The 19503-nt window shown below is 42.3% G+C and overlaps 1 protein-coding gene across 5 annotated transcripts in view; it reads left to right on the forward strand.

The window, feature by feature from the left end:
• The window catches only part of AASS (aminoadipate-semialdehyde synthase), a 54089-nt gene that overhangs the window by 15995 nt on the left and 18591 nt on the right, over positions 1-19503 (forward strand). For 4 of the 5 annotated variants that reach the window (XM_034768495.1, XM_034768479.1, XM_034768488.1 and 1 more), the window contains 13 exons: positions 1882-1960; positions 2051-2178; positions 2343-2491; positions 4987-5109; positions 5259-5370; positions 5830-5889; positions 5983-6050; positions 9464-9582; positions 11284-11313; positions 13255-13384; positions 14491-14601; positions 15778-15886; positions 18785-18925. In XM_034768495.1, coding sequence (XP_034624386.1) covers positions 1882-1960; positions 2051-2178; positions 2343-2491; positions 4987-5109; positions 5259-5370; positions 5830-5889; positions 5983-6050; positions 9464-9582; positions 11284-11313; positions 13255-13384; positions 14491-14601; positions 15778-15886; positions 18785-18925 — 1359 coding nt within the window. The remainder of the gene's footprint in view (positions 1-1881; positions 1961-2050; positions 2179-2342; positions 2492-4986; positions 5110-5258; positions 5371-5829; positions 5890-5982; positions 6051-9463; positions 9583-11283; positions 11314-13254; positions 13385-14490; positions 14602-15777; positions 15887-18784; positions 18926-19503) is intronic. The other variant, XM_034768504.1, reaches the window with a different exon arrangement.

Below are 19503 nucleotides of genomic sequence, written 5' to 3' on the forward strand. Positions count from 1 at the left end.
TGGAAGTCCAGATGAAGTCTTTAGCAATAATGGGCTGTAACTTTCCAGTGTGGATTTTAGGCCATTTGCCATAGATTGCGTGTAAATTAGGCTTGATATGTTACCTGCACAAAATTCTGTTACTGTCACACTCTAGGGTACCCACCCTTACCCCGTTCCTAGGATTCAGACATAACCCTGTTAATTTAGGCACCTACTCTTACCCTTCCGTGGGCTCAGGGCATAACCTTATACTCTGCAGGTTTGTAGGGTCTTTTACCAGTGAAAGAGCCTTACACAGTAGTATCCTACTTAATCTCTATTTATTATTAATTACCAAAACAGAATGCACACACTAAACATACAATGCTCACCACTCCCAGTAAGGCAGATGAACTTTTCATGATGGCCAGTCAGGGTCAGGTCATCTGGGGAGATCCAGCTTCTGCACGGTGTCATTAGCAGAGTGTTGAGGTCTGGCAGCTCTGATCTTGGGGCTGTGCCCTGGAGTTGGTTCCCAAGAACTTCCTTTTGGACCCTAATATATATAGTGAAACTTGAGTCCTGCTTAGTTGTACCTTAACCAATCATTTTACTAAAATATTACTAAACAATTTTCTAACCAATCCTAACCTTGTAAAACAATTCTCTAACCAACCCCACCACCTTAATTGATTTTTACACCTAGCAAAATTAATTCTGTAACAGACCGAAACAATCAAAGCACCAGAAAGAGACCGTACAGATAAACACTGGCGAAGTGGGGAACCATAAAGACAGAACAATAAAGAAGTAGGGATTTCACATCCACAACTTGATATGTGGTTTCTTGCCAGACAGAATGGCATCAAACAAGTTTTCTTTAACCATCTTAAGATTTGTTTCTTTATCTGATGGTGGTGGGTCCTGTTAGGACAGGAGCCTTCTTAACAAACCGATATTGCATTGGTTTAATGGCATTTACATGGAATGTGAGGATGTGACTGTCTGCTTCTTAGCTCATGGCTGCTGCTCTCCTAATATGACTGCAGACAAAGGCCTCAGACCTTACAATATGGCTACAGGAAAAAGCCTTATCCTTGCAGGTGTTGTGTGATGAAAATACCAATCAAAGGGACTTGTGGAAAGGTTTATATGGATGGTAAAGAACCTTATGAAAAAGACTTTCAACAGTGGGGGTGATTTGCATAAAGTTTCATTGGTTTAGCTGAAGAACATTTGTATTAGCTTTAATCTGTCTAGCATGGGTACCGATAGGAGTGTAGCGGTGGTGGCACAGGCTTCGGTGCAGATTATCAGCCAGAGTAGGGACCCTGGAGCTGAGAGCAAACATGCTTCAAAATAACATTTGAGTTTCACAGAGCGATTGGGGTAGCTGCTGCTGACTTATAACTCAAGCTGTTGCATCCTCATTGCCTTACTAGCTCAAGCTTCAGCAGCATTGGAACGTCAACAGACCCCCTCCTCTGCTGTCCCACCCCCAACAGGCTAGCTAGCTAGAGTGAAAAGAACCACTTAACTCAAGCTAGAGATAGGTGTGTGTGGCTGGGAGTCGAATTAGGGGTAATACTCGCGTTCTAACGCCAGTTAACAATGCTCTGAAGACCTATCTGGTGACTTTTTGTTTTTAGTTCACTAAACTAAAATGAACACTTGCTCGTGTTACACAGTGGACCAGAGTTCAGGCAGCATTCCATTTCAGGCAGGTACTTGGCACATGTGGATTATTATGTATCTCTATAGAGACAGTATAATCTGGCGGGACTGGCAAGACCCATTGAAAATGAGCCCTTGTGAACATTCTGTGAATGCAAAATTTAACAATTTTCTTTCTGCAATTTTTCAACATCCTGTACTCTTCGCTGATGTCCACATGATTCTGGGTCATATTTTTATCTGCAGGGTGCCCAAGAAGTGTTCAATGAACTCCCCTGTGAGTATGTGGAGGCACATGAACTGAGGGAGGTTTCCAAATCTGGAGGTAATGCTAAGGCACAAGTGTGATGAGCTTTAAAATCTCTGCCCAAAGGTATTGCTTCTTAAATAACTGACTTTCTCCTCTTTATTGCAGACCTTAGGAAAGTATATGGGACAGTGTTAAGTCGTCACCATCATCTTGTAAGGAAGACCGATGGGGTGTATGATCCGGAGGAATACGACAAACATCCAGAACTCTACACTTCTCGTTTTAATACTGATGTGAGTATTGCTGCTGTTCTCTCAGTACAAGGTTTTCCAAATATTGTTCCACGTTCTCTGTAGTTAGGGTATCACTTGTCTAAAAGGCTAGATCAAATGCAAGTTCCCTTGACTATCAATAACATCCATGTGAGAGATTCTGGAATTTGTGACTTTCTTTGCAGATTGCACCGTACACTACTTGTTTGATTAATGGAATATACTGGGAGCAACACACCCCTCGCTTGTTAAATCGATACGATGCAAAAAAGTTGTTGGCTCCGGTTAAACCTTCTGCTGCTGCAACTGAGGGTTGTCCAGAATTACCACACAAGTAAGGCACCTTTGTTTGAGAGTAAGAATTATTCTCTAGCATTCTAATTAAGTAATAAGGATCAGTGGTTTCAGCAAAGCATCTAATAAATACATTGACAGTATATGAGAGAAACTTAGGAGCAGAACACCCAACCCATCCTGCTTTCTTTTCCCACATGCTTCCCTATTCCTTTGTTACCTTTTGGAATTTGTACATCCCACTTAGAAATGTCATTCATTTGTACTATTGATAAATGGCAGATTTGTAAATTAAGTTAACCCTGCACATATTTCTCTCTCTGGTGAAAGGATGAGAGAACAAATGTGACAGATGTTGTGTGTGCAGATTTAATAAATCAAATACTTCAGCTGAGTTAAGTATTTCATGTTGTCTTAACTAATAGAATGCTATACAGAAAAGAGAACCTACATTGCAAATTTGAGACTGGTGAAGTGTGGCCCCCTACCTGAGTTCACTTGTGACTAACTCCCTAAAACTCACCTCTAACATACTGTTTAGAACAAAGAAAAATCTTTTTTCATGCTTGACCTTATTTATGAATCAATAAACCAGTGATAATTGTAACATATTGTCCTAGTAATGATAAATCAGTAAGCACAACTAGCTCTTAAGTCTTAGATGTTAATCCATACTTTAATATTTTGCTGATACATTGATTATTGAAAACATCTGCTGTACCACGTTTCTTGTCCATTTTTGTCAATTACTGAGTATTTAAGGGCCTCCCTTATCAATGACATCATTTTGTCCATTACAACATACATCTATAATAGTAGGAATCTCTTTATATACTACCTGTGCTCACAGAAGAGACAAAGAAAATAAACTATTGATCATGGTCTCCTTTTCATGGTGTCTGGTTTATGTAATTGATAAGTTAAAGAGATGTCTTTAACTATCTACTAATTTTATTGATTTTAAAAAAAGATATCTATAACCAAATCATTATAGAAATAGTCTGTTACTGCAATTCCTGGTAAAATAAGTGTCTTTCAATAGATTATTTTATTAATTACAGAAAATACCTGCCCCATGTCAGTTACAAGTGGTTCCTTTCTGGACATAAGAACAGCCATACTGGGTGAGGCCAATGGTCCATTTAGCCCAGTGTCCTGTCTTCTGATAGGGGCCAATGCCAGGTGCTTCCACTCCCAGCTTTTAGCAGTTAGAGGCTGAAGACACCCAGAGTGTGGGATTGCATCCCTGATCATTTTGGCTAATAGCCACTTATAAACCTGTCCCCCATGAACTCAGCTAATTCATTTTGAATCCAGTTAGTTTTGGCCTTCACAACAACCCTGGTGCATTTTGTTTCTTTTAAACCTGCTGTTTGTTAATTTCATTAGGTGACCCTGGTTCTTGTGTTATGTGAAGGAGTAAATAATATTTCCTAGTCACTTTCTTCACACCATTCATGATTTTATAGACCTCTATCATATTTCCCCGTTGTAGTCTCTTTTCTAAGCTGAATAGTCTGTCTGTTTTAATTTCTCCATGTATGGCAGCTGTTTCATACCCCAAATCATTTTGTTAGCTTTAGCTGCTGCTGCTACATGTTGAGTGGATGTTTTCAGAGAGGTCGCTAACCTCTGTTTGCCAGAAGCTGGGGAATGGGCGACAGGGCATAGATCATTTGATGATTACCTGTTCTGTTCATTCCCTCTGGGGCACCTGGCATGGCCACTGTCAGAAGACAGGATACCGGGCTAGATGGACCTTTGGTCTGACCCAGTATGGCCATTCTTATGTTCTTAACTATCCTCAATGACTCCAAGATCTTTCTTGAGTAGTAACAGCTAATTTAGATCAAATCATTTTGTATGTCTAGTTGGCATTTGTTTTGCAATGTGCATTACTTTGCACTTATCAACATTTGATTTCATCTGCCATTTTGTTGCCCAATCACCTAGTTTTGTGAGATCCCTTTGGAACTCTGCCACGTCCAAAGCAGACTGCCATCTTGAATAATTTTGTATTGTCAGCAAACTTTGCCACCCGATTGTTCACCTCCTTTCCCAGATAGCTTATGAATATGTTGAACAGTAAAAGTCCCAGTACAGATCCTTGGGGCATCCTGTTATTTACCTCTTCTTTTTTTTTTATCATGAAAACTGACCATTATTTCTACCTTTTGGTTTCTTATCTTTTAACCAGTTACTGAACCATGAGAGGGCCTTCCTTCTTATCCCATGACTGCTTAGTTTGCTTACGAGCCTTTGGTGAGGGACCTCATCAAAGGCTTTCTGAAAGTCCAAGTACACTATACCTAGTGGATCATCCCACAAAGTTGTTGACCCACTCCAAGCATTCTAGTAAATTGGTGAGGCATGATTTTCCTTTAGGAAAAAACGTGTTGACTTTTCCCCAACTTACTTATCTGTGTCTGATAAGTCTGGTTGAAACTCTTGTAAAGAACAACCTTCTGATCTTTAGTAACGATTCTTATTTGTGTTTGGATGTTCTTGTTCATTGTTTTTATTTAATTACTTTAGACTTATGGCAATATGTGACATTTCAGCAGATACTGGAGGATCCATAGAATTTATGACCGAGTGTACATCAATTGACAGTCCATTTTGTATGTATGATGCTGACCAGCATATTATTCATGGCAGGTGGGAGAACCTTTAATTTGCACTGTATTTTGTGTTTCAATATCATATTCTACTCAGACTACTATATGAGGAGTCATGATTTTGAAACATGACCACCAAAGATATAACCAAGAAAATGTGACATGGAATCATCATGTTTTCTCTTCCAGTGTGGAAGGCTCTGGGATTCTGATGTGTTCCATTGACAACTTACCAGCCCAGCTTCCTATAGAAGCAACAGAATACTTTGGAGACATGCTCTTAACTTATATTGAAGAGATGGTAAGGCCTCGTGTATTCAGTGACAGAGTGAAGGTTTGAACTTAAACTTTGATTGTATTATGTGGCTCTTCTGGTCTGCCATATATAGATTTAAAAAAATCTGCTGTAGAACATAACTGAATCAGTCTGAAAAATGATTGCTCCACAATGTGTGAGGTAAAATTTCCAAAGGCACCAAAGTCCCATTTTCAAAGGTGACTTTGGCATGTAAGAGCTGAAATCTCATTGAAAGTCAATGGGAATAAAAGTCACTTGAAACAATTAATTCTATGGATCAGGAGGGTTTCAAAGGTTCTTTTATGTGCAACTCCTGCATGTATTTTAATATGCCTTAAAACCTTAACAGTTTCCTTCTTTTTTTTAATGAAGGAAATTTTTCCAAAGAGGATTTATCTCTGAAAGTTCTCTGAATATATGTGGGAAATAAAATGCTCTGACTGAAATCCTTCATCTCCACAGCTGTTATCTGACGGCTCACAGCCTCTCGAAAGCCAGAATTATTCACCTGTTGTACGAGATGTAAGTCTTTCAAGCTATTTCCATTCCTCTTCTGACGTAGATATGTAAAGTTCAGATGTAGGAAAAGTAACTTTGTTTCATATACTTTTGTAGGCAGTGATTACGTCCAATGGTTCATTGACTGAGAAGTATAAATATATCCAGAAATTGAGGGAGAGCAGGTAATGTATAGTGTGGTTTAAGTTTCTCATTGTCTTGATTCTGTGACTCGGGTTTTAAATAACCATGCTTGCCTTCTACCTTCCTTTTTTTTCATTTAACTAACTGTTGGTGAAATTCAGCTGTGTTCATTTATGTGGTTAAATGTATCCTGGGTTGAATCTCCCTACTGTGTCTAACCCCATTAGCATATATTACTAATTTAAAGCTGAACCTGAGGAAACAGCCAAGGTGACAAATGTGTGCCATGTTAGTAATCTGGATTTCTCAGATGGAAAATAATTGCATGCTAACTGTATTATTCCCTCCTTGCACCTTCCAAACATGCAACACTAGCTTATTTAGGGGTGGTTGGGTTCTGAGGACCAGTAATATAATTTTGCAGACTTCCAGTTTTAGTACTATAGACTTGCAGTTCTTGCCCTCAGGAAGAGGTGTTCCTCTTTGCCCCACTGATGTGCAGCACTCTTCTGTAATTGGGTGTATTCAGGATTCTGCATAAAGGCCTCTAACTTTCCATTAGACTTGTACTATGCCCATCACCTGAGGTACCATTCTATTCTTGTCATGTCTCTTTTTTTTTTATCTTGCAGTGATAAAAATGAATGGAGCAGATGGGGTTAGCTTCATTCACTTAACATACAATTTCCCTCCCTGACTCTTCAGTTATTCCTAGTAACCAACACGTGTTTTATTTTTATGCTTTTTACAGAGTAGCGTTGTTATGGCAGTGATTAACTCTGTCTTTGTGGGTTTTTTGGCTAGTTATGGCTGGAGCACATGTAATTTTAAAGAAAATAGGAAAAACACAAAGGAAATAAACATGGATTTAAGCACTAGGTCCATGAATGTACCTTAAAAACAATGTAATATGTCATTTTCCTCATTTACTTAACATCTGGGTTGCAAAAATTTTAAAATATAATGGGTCCAGATAATTAATAGTGAATCCCTCTGAGGATATTAGGAAAATTCTGTTTTAAATGAAGAAGAGGAATTATTTACAGGTATTATTGCATCCTTTTCTTTGGTAGTGGAGCAAGTCATTTGCTTCTGGAAGACCACAGCTTACAGCATATGCTGTTATGATGGATAAATCTTAGCCGATTATCTTCACTAACATACTTTCTTATTCCTGGCGCAGCATTGTGGCCTCTCTTTTGGCACCCTTCTTAGCTCACGCTAGACCATGCAAGAGGTTAAGAAGCTGAAAATCCCTTTGGTAAAGGGTCAACTTGTGTGTAGATTTTTTTTTTATCTTTCCGCAAAACAGTGTATTGTGCCTAAAGGAAGAGTGGCCAGAGCCTTTTCTCTGATGCCTTCCCTTTGGATTTCTTTGGAACTAATGCAAGTGAACTTACTGTTTAAAATATGAGGAGAGGAGAGAAGTTTGATGGCTTATATACCCTTCTCTATAATCTTTTCACCACTGCATAGCTTATGCTGGTTATCTGGTTCCTCTTGCACAGCTGCAAATGACACATCTCTTTAACTAACCTAAATGTCCAAAGTGCTGTACAAAGATTACTTAATTGAACCACTCACATGTATGTTCGTGATGGGCAATAGTTCACATGTTCTTTTCTGGAATATAAAAGCTTTGCTGCAATTATCAATTACCAAAAATATCTTAGTAGCTTGTAACAGACAAGCACAAATACAGGCAGGGATCAGCCAATCCCAGTTTTGGTCAAACTCTTGCCGTTGGACAGCTAGAGATCAGTGTGTTTTGAAGCTGTAAAAGCCATTTCTTCTGCAAGGAGTCTTTCCTCTGTTCCGGCACTGGTGGTGCAATCTACTTTACCCCTCTTCATATGTCTGTCTGTATGTACACATCTGGTGTAGGCATGGAATGTGTGAAGAAGTCATCGCTCTTTCTCTGGGTCTGAGAGTAGTATCCTTAGTGAGGAGGATCTTGCATCCAAACTAATGATGGGGCTATTGGAGGAAAGATTCTTTGTCCTACCATGCCAAAAGATCTACAAAGTGTTATTTAGCGGGTGTTGGTGGTTCATGAAGTAATGCTGGGACTGTTGTCAAATCTGGGACCATGTGTACAAGCAGGTTTTATTATGTAGATGCTATCTGTCTATATAGGTTCCCACGATGCCCTGAAATGACTCTGGTATAATCTGTCCAAAATTGGTCTCTCAGTTTAGAGGTCACAGATGATGGAGGGAGCTAGGCACAATCTGGAACCTTGCAATGTTAGTCCAAGATGATACAATCCAATCACTAGCCCAGAAGTGGTCAGGTTGTTTTTTGAAGTAGAGTAAATGATGGATTCTTTTTTGATTTGAAGACTTCAAGTTAGATTTGAGAACTTCTGTAACTCAGACAGAAGTTGTGGGTCTATTGCAGGACTGGATGGGTGAGGTTCTCTTGCAATGTTCAAAAGTTTGTATTTGATGATCCTTGCTGGCCTTAAAGTCTTTGGGCCTATGAGTAGGGCCCTACCAAATTCAAGGTCCATTTTAGTCAATTTCATGGTCATAGGATTTTAAAAATTGTAAATTTCATGATTTCAGCTATTTAAATCTGAAATATCAGTGTTGTAAATTGTAGGGGTCCTGACCCAAAAAGGATCTGTGGTGGGGGGGAGGATCGCAAGTTAATGTGTGTGTGGGGGGAGGTGGGGGAGGAGGGTTTGCAGTACTTCTACTGCAACTTCTGCACTGCTGCTGGTGGTGGCGCTGCCTTCAGAGCTGGAGAGCAGCAGCTGTTGGCCGGGAGCCCAACTCTGAAGGCAGAAGTAAGGGCGGCAATGCCACCCTTACTTTTGCACTGCTGCTGGCCGGGTACTACCTTCAGAGCTAGGTAGCTTACTGCTGCTCTCTGGCTGTCCAACTCTGAAGGCAGCACAGAATACCGCAACCCCCCTAAAATAACCTTGTGACCCCCTGCATCTCCCTTTTGGGTCAGGATGTCCAATTTGAGAAATGCTCGTCTCCCCAGTGAATTTTGTATAGTATAGGGTAAAAGCACACAAAAGATCAGATTTAATTGGGGGGAGACCAGATTTCATGGTCTGTGACACGTTTTTCATGGCAGGGCTCTACCAAATTCACAATCTGAGGTTGGACTAGTTTGGCTGTTGAGGAAAATTCTGAGGAAGAATGAAGTCGCAGCTGCAGTAGCTGCTGGAGGAACAATGGAACAGGTATCGAGTGGTGTGACCCTTTTTGAGGCTGGATTTAGACTTCTTAGTTCACTTTCCCTGAAGTTGGCGTTGGGCAATAGAAATTTTGAAAAAGCTTAGGGATGTGACATTGTACTTTGGTTAGATAATCAGGCCGCAGAATTTAAACTTCTTCCTGAAATGAGCTCTTGGTTTGTAAACTTACGAAAACATACTGACTTGACATTGGCTTCAGCAGTTTCCTGTATGTTTTAATTTTGACTATAACCCCTCTAGGGAATACTCGCGGTCACTAACCAGGGATAAGAAGAGGGTCTTGTTACTTGGATCTGGCTATGTTTCTGGCCCTGTGATAGAATACCTCACTAGAGATCCCAATGTAGAAATCACCGCAGGTACGTAAGGCCTTGCTTGCTTTCAAGTATTAAAGAACTGTATTAAGCTTCAAGTATGTATAGTGTGTATTGAAATAATTCTTTATTTTGTATCAGCATAGCAGCATGCTAAAAACTTTTATTTAAAAGCATATGAAGTGTGCTATGGGAAATCTGAAGATATATTCTACATTTGTAACTATTGTGCACCTCATTCAAAAAATTATTCTGTAGCTTTAAGAACACCTTAAAGAGAGACCAACTTGAAAATCACATTGCTATCTGAAAATATTTTACCTACTTCTTGTTACAAGTAGTGCCTAGGAAGAGACTGCAGAGACTATTTTTCTTTTCAGCTTAATTCCTGCATCTGCCAGTATTTCGTGCATAGTCAGTTTCATTCTTTCCTTGACAGTCAGCTGCACTTTCTGTCATGCCAAAGCATGATGACACCACTTTTTTATGTGTTTCACTGGGGTGGAGGCTCGCATGAACGATCTTTCCCCTTCTCTACAAGAATGTGTTTAATCAGCAACAATGATAGCAAAGCTGAAACCAAATAGGCAGCAGGCAGGTGTATGCACAGACATCAGGGGGAAAGTGGGAGGAAGTTTGGCCAAGTGTGTTTGCTGTCAGTCATGTCCAAAATAACCTTCCAGTCACCACCAGGGGAAGGAGATTTCTGACTTAAAAAAAACTCATTAAAGTCTGCTCCATTAGGGAATGGGTTCTCTTGGAATTAGTTCACTTAAAAAATTATAGTTGACAAGTCCCTCTTAAGAAGAGCTAATGAGGTGCGTGTCTATAACAAGTATCTCTCATGATCTTTCTTTGCCCACCTGTGCGACCTATCCCACCTTGTTTGTCGCCCTTTGCTGTGGCAGTGGTTGAATTACAGTAGCATGTAGAGAACCCAGCTGAGTTGGAGACTCTATTGCAGTAGGCATTGTGCAAATACACAGTAACAGACAGGCCTTGCTCCTAAGAGCTTGCAGTTTAAATAGACTACAGATAAAGGGTGGAAGGTGAAACATATGCATGGAGAGGTGAAGTAACTAGTTTACTATTACACAGCAGGTAAGTAGCAAAGTCAGGAATAAACTTGCACCTCCTGACTCCCAGTCCAGCACCCCTACCCGCTAGACCATGCTGCTTTTCCATTCTGTTTTATACAGTAAACTCTTTGGTGCAAGGACCCTTCATTTTATTAATTAAAATAAACTCCACCCATTTAAATTCCTACTTTGTCTAGTATGTGTAGACCTAAACCTACAAATCAAAACCTCTTTCAAATAACATTTTCTTTCTTAGCAGCCTATGGATACAGAGTTTCTCCTGCAAGCTGATGAGATCGTGGATGCCTAAAGCATTGCAATGATTACAGCTCTCTGATCCCATCAGCTGTTGCAGGAGAAACAGACCCCTGAACCCAGTTCCTGGTGTTTCAGTTTACTTTTCAGGCCTGTGAACCTGTTGATGGCCATAGGACTACTCTACATGGCTAAGGGTTGTGTAACTGGCCCTATATCACAACATTTAAGACTAGTTTTCTAGTGTTGTCCACTAAATTGACAGGATAAATCACTGTCCAGAGTTCGCATAGTTCTAGGTGCTGTATGTGAGATTGTGTTGGGAGTGGCAGAGCAGAATGCTTCATCCATCTAGATCGTCTTCTTTCAGGCTTTTCTGTGTTTGATCCTCTTGATTTTTTTTCCCCAACAGTTTCTCCACTGACTCTTTATCTCAGAACAGGTACCATTTGCCTGCATGAGTTCGTGGTAGTTTTGGCTGGTCATAGCGTAGCTAGCTGCTGGTATATTTTCTGGCAATACCCTTTTATTCTATTCCTCCCAGCTCTTGTCCTATTGCATGGGAAGGATAGCTCAGTGGTTTGAGCATTGACCTGCTAAACCCAGGGTTGTGAGTTCAATCCTTGAGGGGGCCATTTAGGGAGCTGGTGCAAAAATCTGTCTGGGGATTGGTCCTGCTTTGAGCAGGGGGTTGGACTAGATGACCTTCTGAGGTCCCTTCCAACCCTGATATTCTATGATTCTATAATTAATATTCCAGCTGAAATATACTTTCTGAGATCCCATCAGTGTCTCTCTTGTGAATTGTGACCAAGTTTTTCTCAGTCCTGAGTATCCCCATTGTAGTTCTCCCTCCCCATGTGACTTTTCCTTACATTCTGTGCAAGAATTCCTTAAGCATTTTTGTCTAATGGATCATCTTTTGGATCCAGTTCCAGCACATTTCTAATGACGAAGGGAATCAGATCTGTCCCTTTATCAGCAGTCCACTCACTTTAGAAATTTTTAAAAATTTCTAATTTTTCTAATTGCCTTTTTTTTCCCTAGTAAAAATATTAAGAGACTGTGTGAGTGGTATATATATTGAGGCTCCAGCCCTCCTCATGGAACCATATCTTAATCTCCATTTGAATCTACTCGCTCCTCCATCAGTTCTACATAAGTGACTAGATTAGATATCATGGGGCGTGCTTGGGAGTTGGTTTCGTGCCCTGTCTACACTATAACTACAACTGTGTTTTGTTTTGCAACCTGTCACTCCCATCTGACCCAGCTATCAAAAAACCCATTGAGTTGTGTCCACACAGCAGCTTTTTTTTTTTTTTTTTTTTAACCCAACACAACCATGTTTCTGTGTCCTGCATCCACCACACTTCCTAATGGTGTTTGGATCGGTGCATCCTTGGCAAATGTGGGCAATTATTCCATAATGCCTAAGCAGAGGACAGAGTGCCTGGAGGATGCATGGGAGGCAGTGCACTCGAGGATGTCCTGCTACACAGAGTTGGGACAAAGGAGGGCTGGCCAAACCAGTGTTGCAGGCACAATTTCAGATGCTGTGCCAAGGTAGTGTGCGGAATTGCTGACTGTAAGATAAACTTGTGCTAGTCTAGGCTGCTGGTGAGGACAAAACGCTGTTAACAGCTGCAGTTATTAACCATGTTTTGTGTGATTGGAGCCTACAATGTCACTGACTGACTAGAGACATTGAGGAGGTGTGCTTTGAGGTTGGGAGGAAGGGTAGCCGTTTTCACTTCACATGGAGCACCTCATTATTGGCTAATGTTGGTGCCCCACGAGGGCTCAGGAAGAGACCACCTGTCTCTCCTGATTCCTACAACAACCTGCTTGGTCGTACTCGAGACAGCAACTAAGGCTGCTAGGAAGAGAAGGGGGTCAAAATAAATAAAAAGAACAGGAAGGAATAAAACAGAGTTCTCAGAAATGCTGTTCATTTCCTGTTCTCGTTCTGCAGTTTCCCTTAGTGGATCACTGTTTCTCCAGGTAACTATCTCCTGTGGATCCCTTAGGTCACAGCTGCTGTAGCTTGATATGAGCAACGCACTAGAAAGTGAAGAAAAAAGTCAAGACATGAGACACTTACACCTGTTTTATCTTTCAAGTGTGCTCCTTCTTTTGCTTTCTACTTTCTGTGCAACTGCTTACTTAAGAAAGAAAGATGGATGTGGAGTGTAGTTGTGTATTTGCGAAGGAACCCACGCAACAAGTGCCAGTGAATGGAGTTTGATGCATGATGACTAGGTTATTCTGCTAGTTTGAACCAGGATGGAGGGTGCAGTTGGTACTTTGTGGAGTGGGGTTGGGAGGGAAGTAAGAATCAATTTCACTTGTGTAGCAGTTGACATTCATACTTTTTAAACAGCATCCATCATGAAGGAGCAACTTGGCCAGCTGACCAAGAAATACAACAATGTTACTTCTGTTCATGTGGACATCATTAAGTGCGAGGATAAACTGTCCTCCTTGGTGAAGACACACGACCTTGTGATCAGGTCAGAATGCTGATTAAAACACAGAGGGCTTGATCCTGAGATTTGCTATGGCTTCTTTACATTTCTTCAGTGGCACAAGTCACCTGTGTAGCTGCCTTTTAAATAGCTACCTGGGGATTCCACCAAGGTACAGGGAATCACTGGGTGATGTAAAGCCAGCATAGTCCTCCTCCCCCCACTCACAGCACTCAGGGAAGGGGTGGAGATGAGGTGTGTTGGGGGGCAGATAGTGACTAGCCACGTCCCTGTCTCTCTGCAAACAAGAGCACCAGGACTGTATCTAATGCAGTGTTCTCTCTTCTTTGTTAAAGAGGCAAGATTTTCAAATGGCTCTCTGTTCAGCTCCTTCGTGGGCATGCAGTGTTAATTGCACAAACATTTGTGCCTACTTGGGGGACAGAATTCACCCACAAAGCCATCACCTGTATGTGCTGGTTACGTTGCTCAGTAAACACATACAGTCATTAGTGCTTGCTAAATTGCATGCACATGTACAGAGGCCAGATTTGGAAAATTTGGTCATTACTGTGACGTGTTTGAAGAGTAAAAGGTTTTCTTTCTGAGCATTAAAACTAGCATTAAAGTAGGGATGGAAACTGCTTTATAGTGCTTGCTGTTGAGTCCCCCTCACTGAACTTGTCCTGGGTGATATCTCCTTTTCAGGCAGCCTGTGCCCTTCCAGGGATGGTTCAGCAGGACTTTTAATGAAAGCTTCTTCCAAGACAGCATTCTACTTTGAACCTGTTAAATATTTAATGCACCAGTGTAGAATGTGGAACTGGGAAATGAGGGCCTGGTTCTGTTTTCACAAAGGTGACACTGAAAGCTGGGGCCTGCAAAGGGTTGAGAGAATTTGAACTCACTCCTCCACTGCCCTGCATTTTGTACAGTCACTTGCAGCAGTGCAGAGTGGGTGTAAAACAGTGCCATTCCACTTGGTAGGAATTCACGCCCACTTGAATCAGTGTAAAAACTGCATTTAGATCAATGATGGAGGCCCCTTGTGTTAATAGACCTCATCTAGATGGAAATAAACTTTTTGCAAATTGTCTTCCAATGAAAACACCAACTAGTCAGATTTTGACATTCAATTTTTCTTTTGCTAGCTTGCTGCCTTACTCAGCACATCCTTTAGTCGCTAAGAAGTGCATTGACAGCAAAGTAAACTTAGTGACAGCCAGCTACCTAACACCAGCTATGAAAGAACTCCAGGAAAGGTAGGTCAAAAGATCAGTAATGAGATGTGACTTCTTTCTTGGGTACCTACATGGCCCCATTTCCGTACTATTAAAATTCCTCACAACAGTTAATGTATTTATGCTCTGTGTCTCCTGACTCGCTATTATCCACATTCTACAGATGGAACTGAATCAAAGAGACTAAGGCCCAGATTCTCAGATATGTAGGCACTTAGCCTCCATTGAAAGATGGGTTAAAGCAGTGGTTACCAACCCGTCAATTGGGATCAACTGGTCGATCCTGGAGCCTCTGCCAGTCGATAGCAATCTTCGGGCCGCTAAAAGTCCAGCGGGGCTCAGAAGTGGCTGGCTGCTGGCTCGTCTTTGTGGCCCCTGGGGTGGGGTTAGGTAGCTCCACACACTGCCTCTGTCCCCACATCTCCCATTGGCCGGGAACTGGCGGGGATGGCGTTTGTGGGTGAGGGCAGCTCATGGAGACCCGCTGCCCTCCTCCCCTCCAGGGGCTGCAGAGACATGCCAGCAGCCAGCCACTTCTGGGAGCAGTGTGGGGCCATGGCAGACACGCTGTCCGCCTGAGCCCCGCTGCGCTGCTGGCCGGAAGCCGCCTGTGGTTAACACCTCCTGGCTGTAGCCTGCACCTCACCTCCCCGGCTCCGCTGCCCCAGCCCGGAGCCCCCTCCCAGAGCCCACACCCCTCACCTCCTCCTACACCCCAATTCTCTGCCCCAGTCCGGAGCCCCCTCCTGCACCCAAACTCTCTCCCAGAGCTTGCACTCCTCATGCCTGCACCCCTGCCCCAGGCTTAGCCCAGAGCCCCCTCCCACACTCCGAATCCCTGGGGCCCCAGCCCAGAACCAGCACCTCCTTCCACGCCCCAACCTCCTGCCCCAGCCTGATGAAAGTGAGGGAGAGTGAGTGACTGAGGGAGGGGGGGGGGAAATGGTGTGAGCAGGGTGGGGCCTCAGGAAAGGGGTGGGGCTTCGGAGAAGGGGCAGGGTATATCCTGCATAAAAAAGTTGGAGACCACTGGGTTAAAGAGTTATGCCCCTATTTCCCAGGCTCAGCACAGAATGTGTCCTAGCGTTTCTCGTTTGTCCATGGCTGACAATGGATATCATGGGGCTATCGCTTGTCAAGTTAGACTTCAGGAATATTATGCAATATTCTGACAATACTGTATTTTTTGTTATTTAGTGTAGAAGCTGCTGGTATTATGGTTATCAGTGAAATAGGTTTGGATCCTGGCCTCGATCATATGTTGGCGATGGAGTGTATTGAGAAGGCAAAAGATGTAGGCGCTACGGTAAGGTGGAGCATGAGTTCCACATGCATAGTTTTGCCGAAGCTGTATTAACAAAACTGTTATTCCTTCAGCAAGAACTTGTCTTTGCTACTGTTTGGTAACTCACTCTATAGAGGCCTTCAATCAATGGTGCCCAGAGCTTGGATTGTGTGATGATGCTAAATGCCAGTACAAAGTGCATTGGCACTCCCCTTGTGATGTGTCTGCACAAAGGGTTAAACTGAGTTACATCACTAGATTAGAATAGCTTTGAAGCTGTGCTTTAAACTAGAAGATATAATGCCAGTAAACAACTTACATTTTAAAATGAATGAATCGGACTAATTGGCTTAATTACATTGCCTCAGACAAATAGCATTTAATATTGTGCCATTTATCATAAGCTCTTAAGGTGGTACAGCTTTTATTCTGGAAAGGACTTCACCACTTGTCTGCTGCAGGCTCAGATGGAAGCATATGGGCCACTTGTTTTTGGAGGAAGTGTTTCCTAGAGAACAGCGGACATTAAGGTTACTAGTGAATATTGTTTTTCTATTTTAAAAATCAACCTTCTCTCCCCCCCCTCCCCCTCCCCCCCTGAACAGCTGTGAATTTCATAATTCCCCATATCTAGCTCCTGGGTCCATATGCACGTCAATGAATCCCTTTCCTTTTGGCTCACGTTAAAGCCTACAAAGCCTCTTGCTCGTAGTTTCTATTTGGTGACTCAGGAGGACTGAGTCAGCTCTTCCTGGGCAGCCTGCCAATGCCAGTCCCCTGTGGGCCAGAGAAGTCCCTGCTGAATGAAGCAAGATGCTGTCTCTCCTCAGGCTGAACATGCTGTCTCTCCATTGTCCCAGCATTCTGCCCAGGGTGAAAGATCAGAATGGGGGTTCTTACTTGGCTGTCAGACTTAGTGTGGATCATCACCTTTGAGCCACCTGCCCAGATGACATGAGGGTACATTGGCTAAACTCCATTGGCTGCAATGGATCTAGCCTAATATTTTCTTATCTGCAATGCTTGTGAAATGCGCAAGATTGACAGCGTTGTCAACTAAATTCCTCTACCAGCACATAGATACCTCCATAAACAAAGGCAGTCCCAGTGGTCTCTCTCTCAGCCCTGCTAATCTGCCTCAAGTTTTCCACAGAAGGGGAAGGTAGTGAACGGTGGCTAGTCACCAGGCCCAATTAGTTTTTGGCTTGTTGGCTCAGATTTACCACCAGGCTGTCCCAGGCGGTGGTCTCAGTATAATTTCTATTGCTAAGCCAAGAAATTGTCATGAGTTCTGCTAAATAACTGTTGGATGCTACTGTTCCATTGATGTGAGTGGTGCTTCACTGGAATGAATTAGCCCCATTATGTATTGTTCATCTGTGATCTCTTCTAGATGGGCGCTGAGAGGGGCAGATCCTCAGGTGGTGTAAATTGACAATTCAAGCAGTTGGAGTCAATGGAGCGATGACTGTTTACACCAGCTGTGGTTCTGCCCCAGTACCCTCAGAGATGAAAGTCCCATGAATAAACTCACTCTGTGGCCTGTTGTATGTGAAAATCATAAATATTTTTGGCACTGTTGGCATAAAATACTTTCTGTTCTTTGCCTAATTCAGGCCTTCCAGGGAATGATTTACTAAACACAGGTAACTGAATATTGCAGGGAAATCAGTGGTGGTGGTTTCCTGTTGCTAGCTGGATGATGCGGTTTATCTTTTTCTGATCATGTGACGGGTTGGATCACAGAAACCCCCTTGGAACCTGCCATCTGATGTACCAAGACTACCCCTGCTTCTGTTTTCCCTGCCAGCTCAGGACTCCAGCACCCTGTCTTGCTGAGCCAGACACTCCCGTTTGCTCCAACACAGACCCAGGGTCTGAATCACTTGCCCCAAAGCTGCAAGTTTACCTGAAAACAGCTCACAGAAGTGTGCTTGTCTCTAGCACTCAGATGCCCAACTCCCAATGGGGTCTAAACCCAGATAAACCCATTTTACCCTGCATAAAGCTTATGCAGGACAAACTCATAAATTGTTCGCCCTCTATAACACTGATAGAGATATGCACAGTTGTTTGCTCCACCAGGTATTAATACATACTCTGAGTAAATTACTAAATAAGAAGTGATTTTATTACATACAGAAAATAGGATTTAAGTGGTTCCAAGCAGTAACAGACAGAACAAAGTAAGTCACCAAGCAAAATAAAATAAAATGTGCAAATCTATGCCTAATCAAACTGAATACAGATAATCTCACCCTCAGAGATGCTTCAATAAGTTTTTTCTCAGACTGGACACCTTCCAGGCCTGGGCACAATTCTTTCCCCTGGTACAGCTCTTGTTCCAGCTTAGGTGATAGCTAGGGGATTCTTCATGATGGCTCCTCTTCCCCTTCATTTTCTTCCACCCTTTATATATCTTTTGCATAAGGCGGGAATCCTTTGTCCCTCTGAGTTTCCACCCCCCCTCACTGAAAAAGCGCCAGGTTAAAGATGGATTCCAGTTCAGGTGACATGATCACATGTCACTGCAAGACTTCATTGCCCTCTTGCCAGCACACACACGTACAGGAAGACTAACAGGTAAACACAGCCATTTGCAGACAACGGTCCTTGTTAATGGGAGTCATCAAGATTCCAAACCATCATTAATGGCCCACACTTTACATAATTACAATAGGCCCTCAGAGTTATATTTTATATTTCTAGTTTTAGATACAAGAGTGGTACATTTCTACAAATAGGATGATCACACTCAGTAGATTATAAGTTTTGTAATGATATCTTACAAGAGACCTTTTGCATGAAGCATATCCCAGTTGCGTTATATTCACTTTTTATCAAATCTTTATAAAACCATATAGACTGCACAACGTCACAGATCATATGCAACTTGTGGATTTATTTTTATATTTACAGGTCATATCGTACACTTCCTTCTGCGGTGGCTTGCCAGCTCCTGAATATTCTGCTAATCCTCTGCGATACAAATTCAGTTGGAGTCCACAGGGTGTTCTGTTGAATACAGTTCAGTCTGCCACATATTTAAAAGATGGAGAGGTGAAGTAATCCTGACTCTTCTATTTAAACACAAGCAGAGAAGATGGTATTAGGCTGAAGAGGGAACTGGGATTTGTGAGCTGTTGCATTATTTTTAAGCTACTGATAGATACACAACTGAGTTTAAGTAATTGTCACTCACCTGTTATCTCTAGGCATAAAGTGACATGCCTGCTTGCTACTCTCAGGCTAATATTTGCAGAAGTCTGAGGGCAGCAAAGAGGGGTGGCTTGTGATTAAGGCACTGGACTGGGATGGAGATCTGGGTTCAGGCCCCAACCCTGCCATGTGTGTGTTATGTCACTTGATCTCCTTGTGCCCATTTCCTATCTGTAAAATAGGGATGAAGAGGCTTCCTTTTTCCTAAATTTTGTGTCTCTTGTCTGTTTAGATTGTGGGACTGCATCTTATTCTCTTTGCACAGTGCCTAGAACAATCCCTGATCTCCTTTGTAGGGGGTGGGGGAGGTGCCTGGATGGTCCTGTAACACAGCAAGACAGTGTCATTGCCAGATTTAGAAATCTGAGTTTCTGGCTTCCAAGCTTGTTTGTTCCTCTGTCCCACTCCACTTTGCTCAG

This window comes from Trachemys scripta, chromosome 1, assembly GCF_013100865.1.
Source record: "Trachemys scripta elegans isolate TJP31775 chromosome 1, CAS_Tse_1.0, whole genome shotgun sequence".
Classification (NCBI taxonomy): Eukaryota; Metazoa; Chordata; order Testudines; family Emydidae; genus Trachemys; species Trachemys scripta.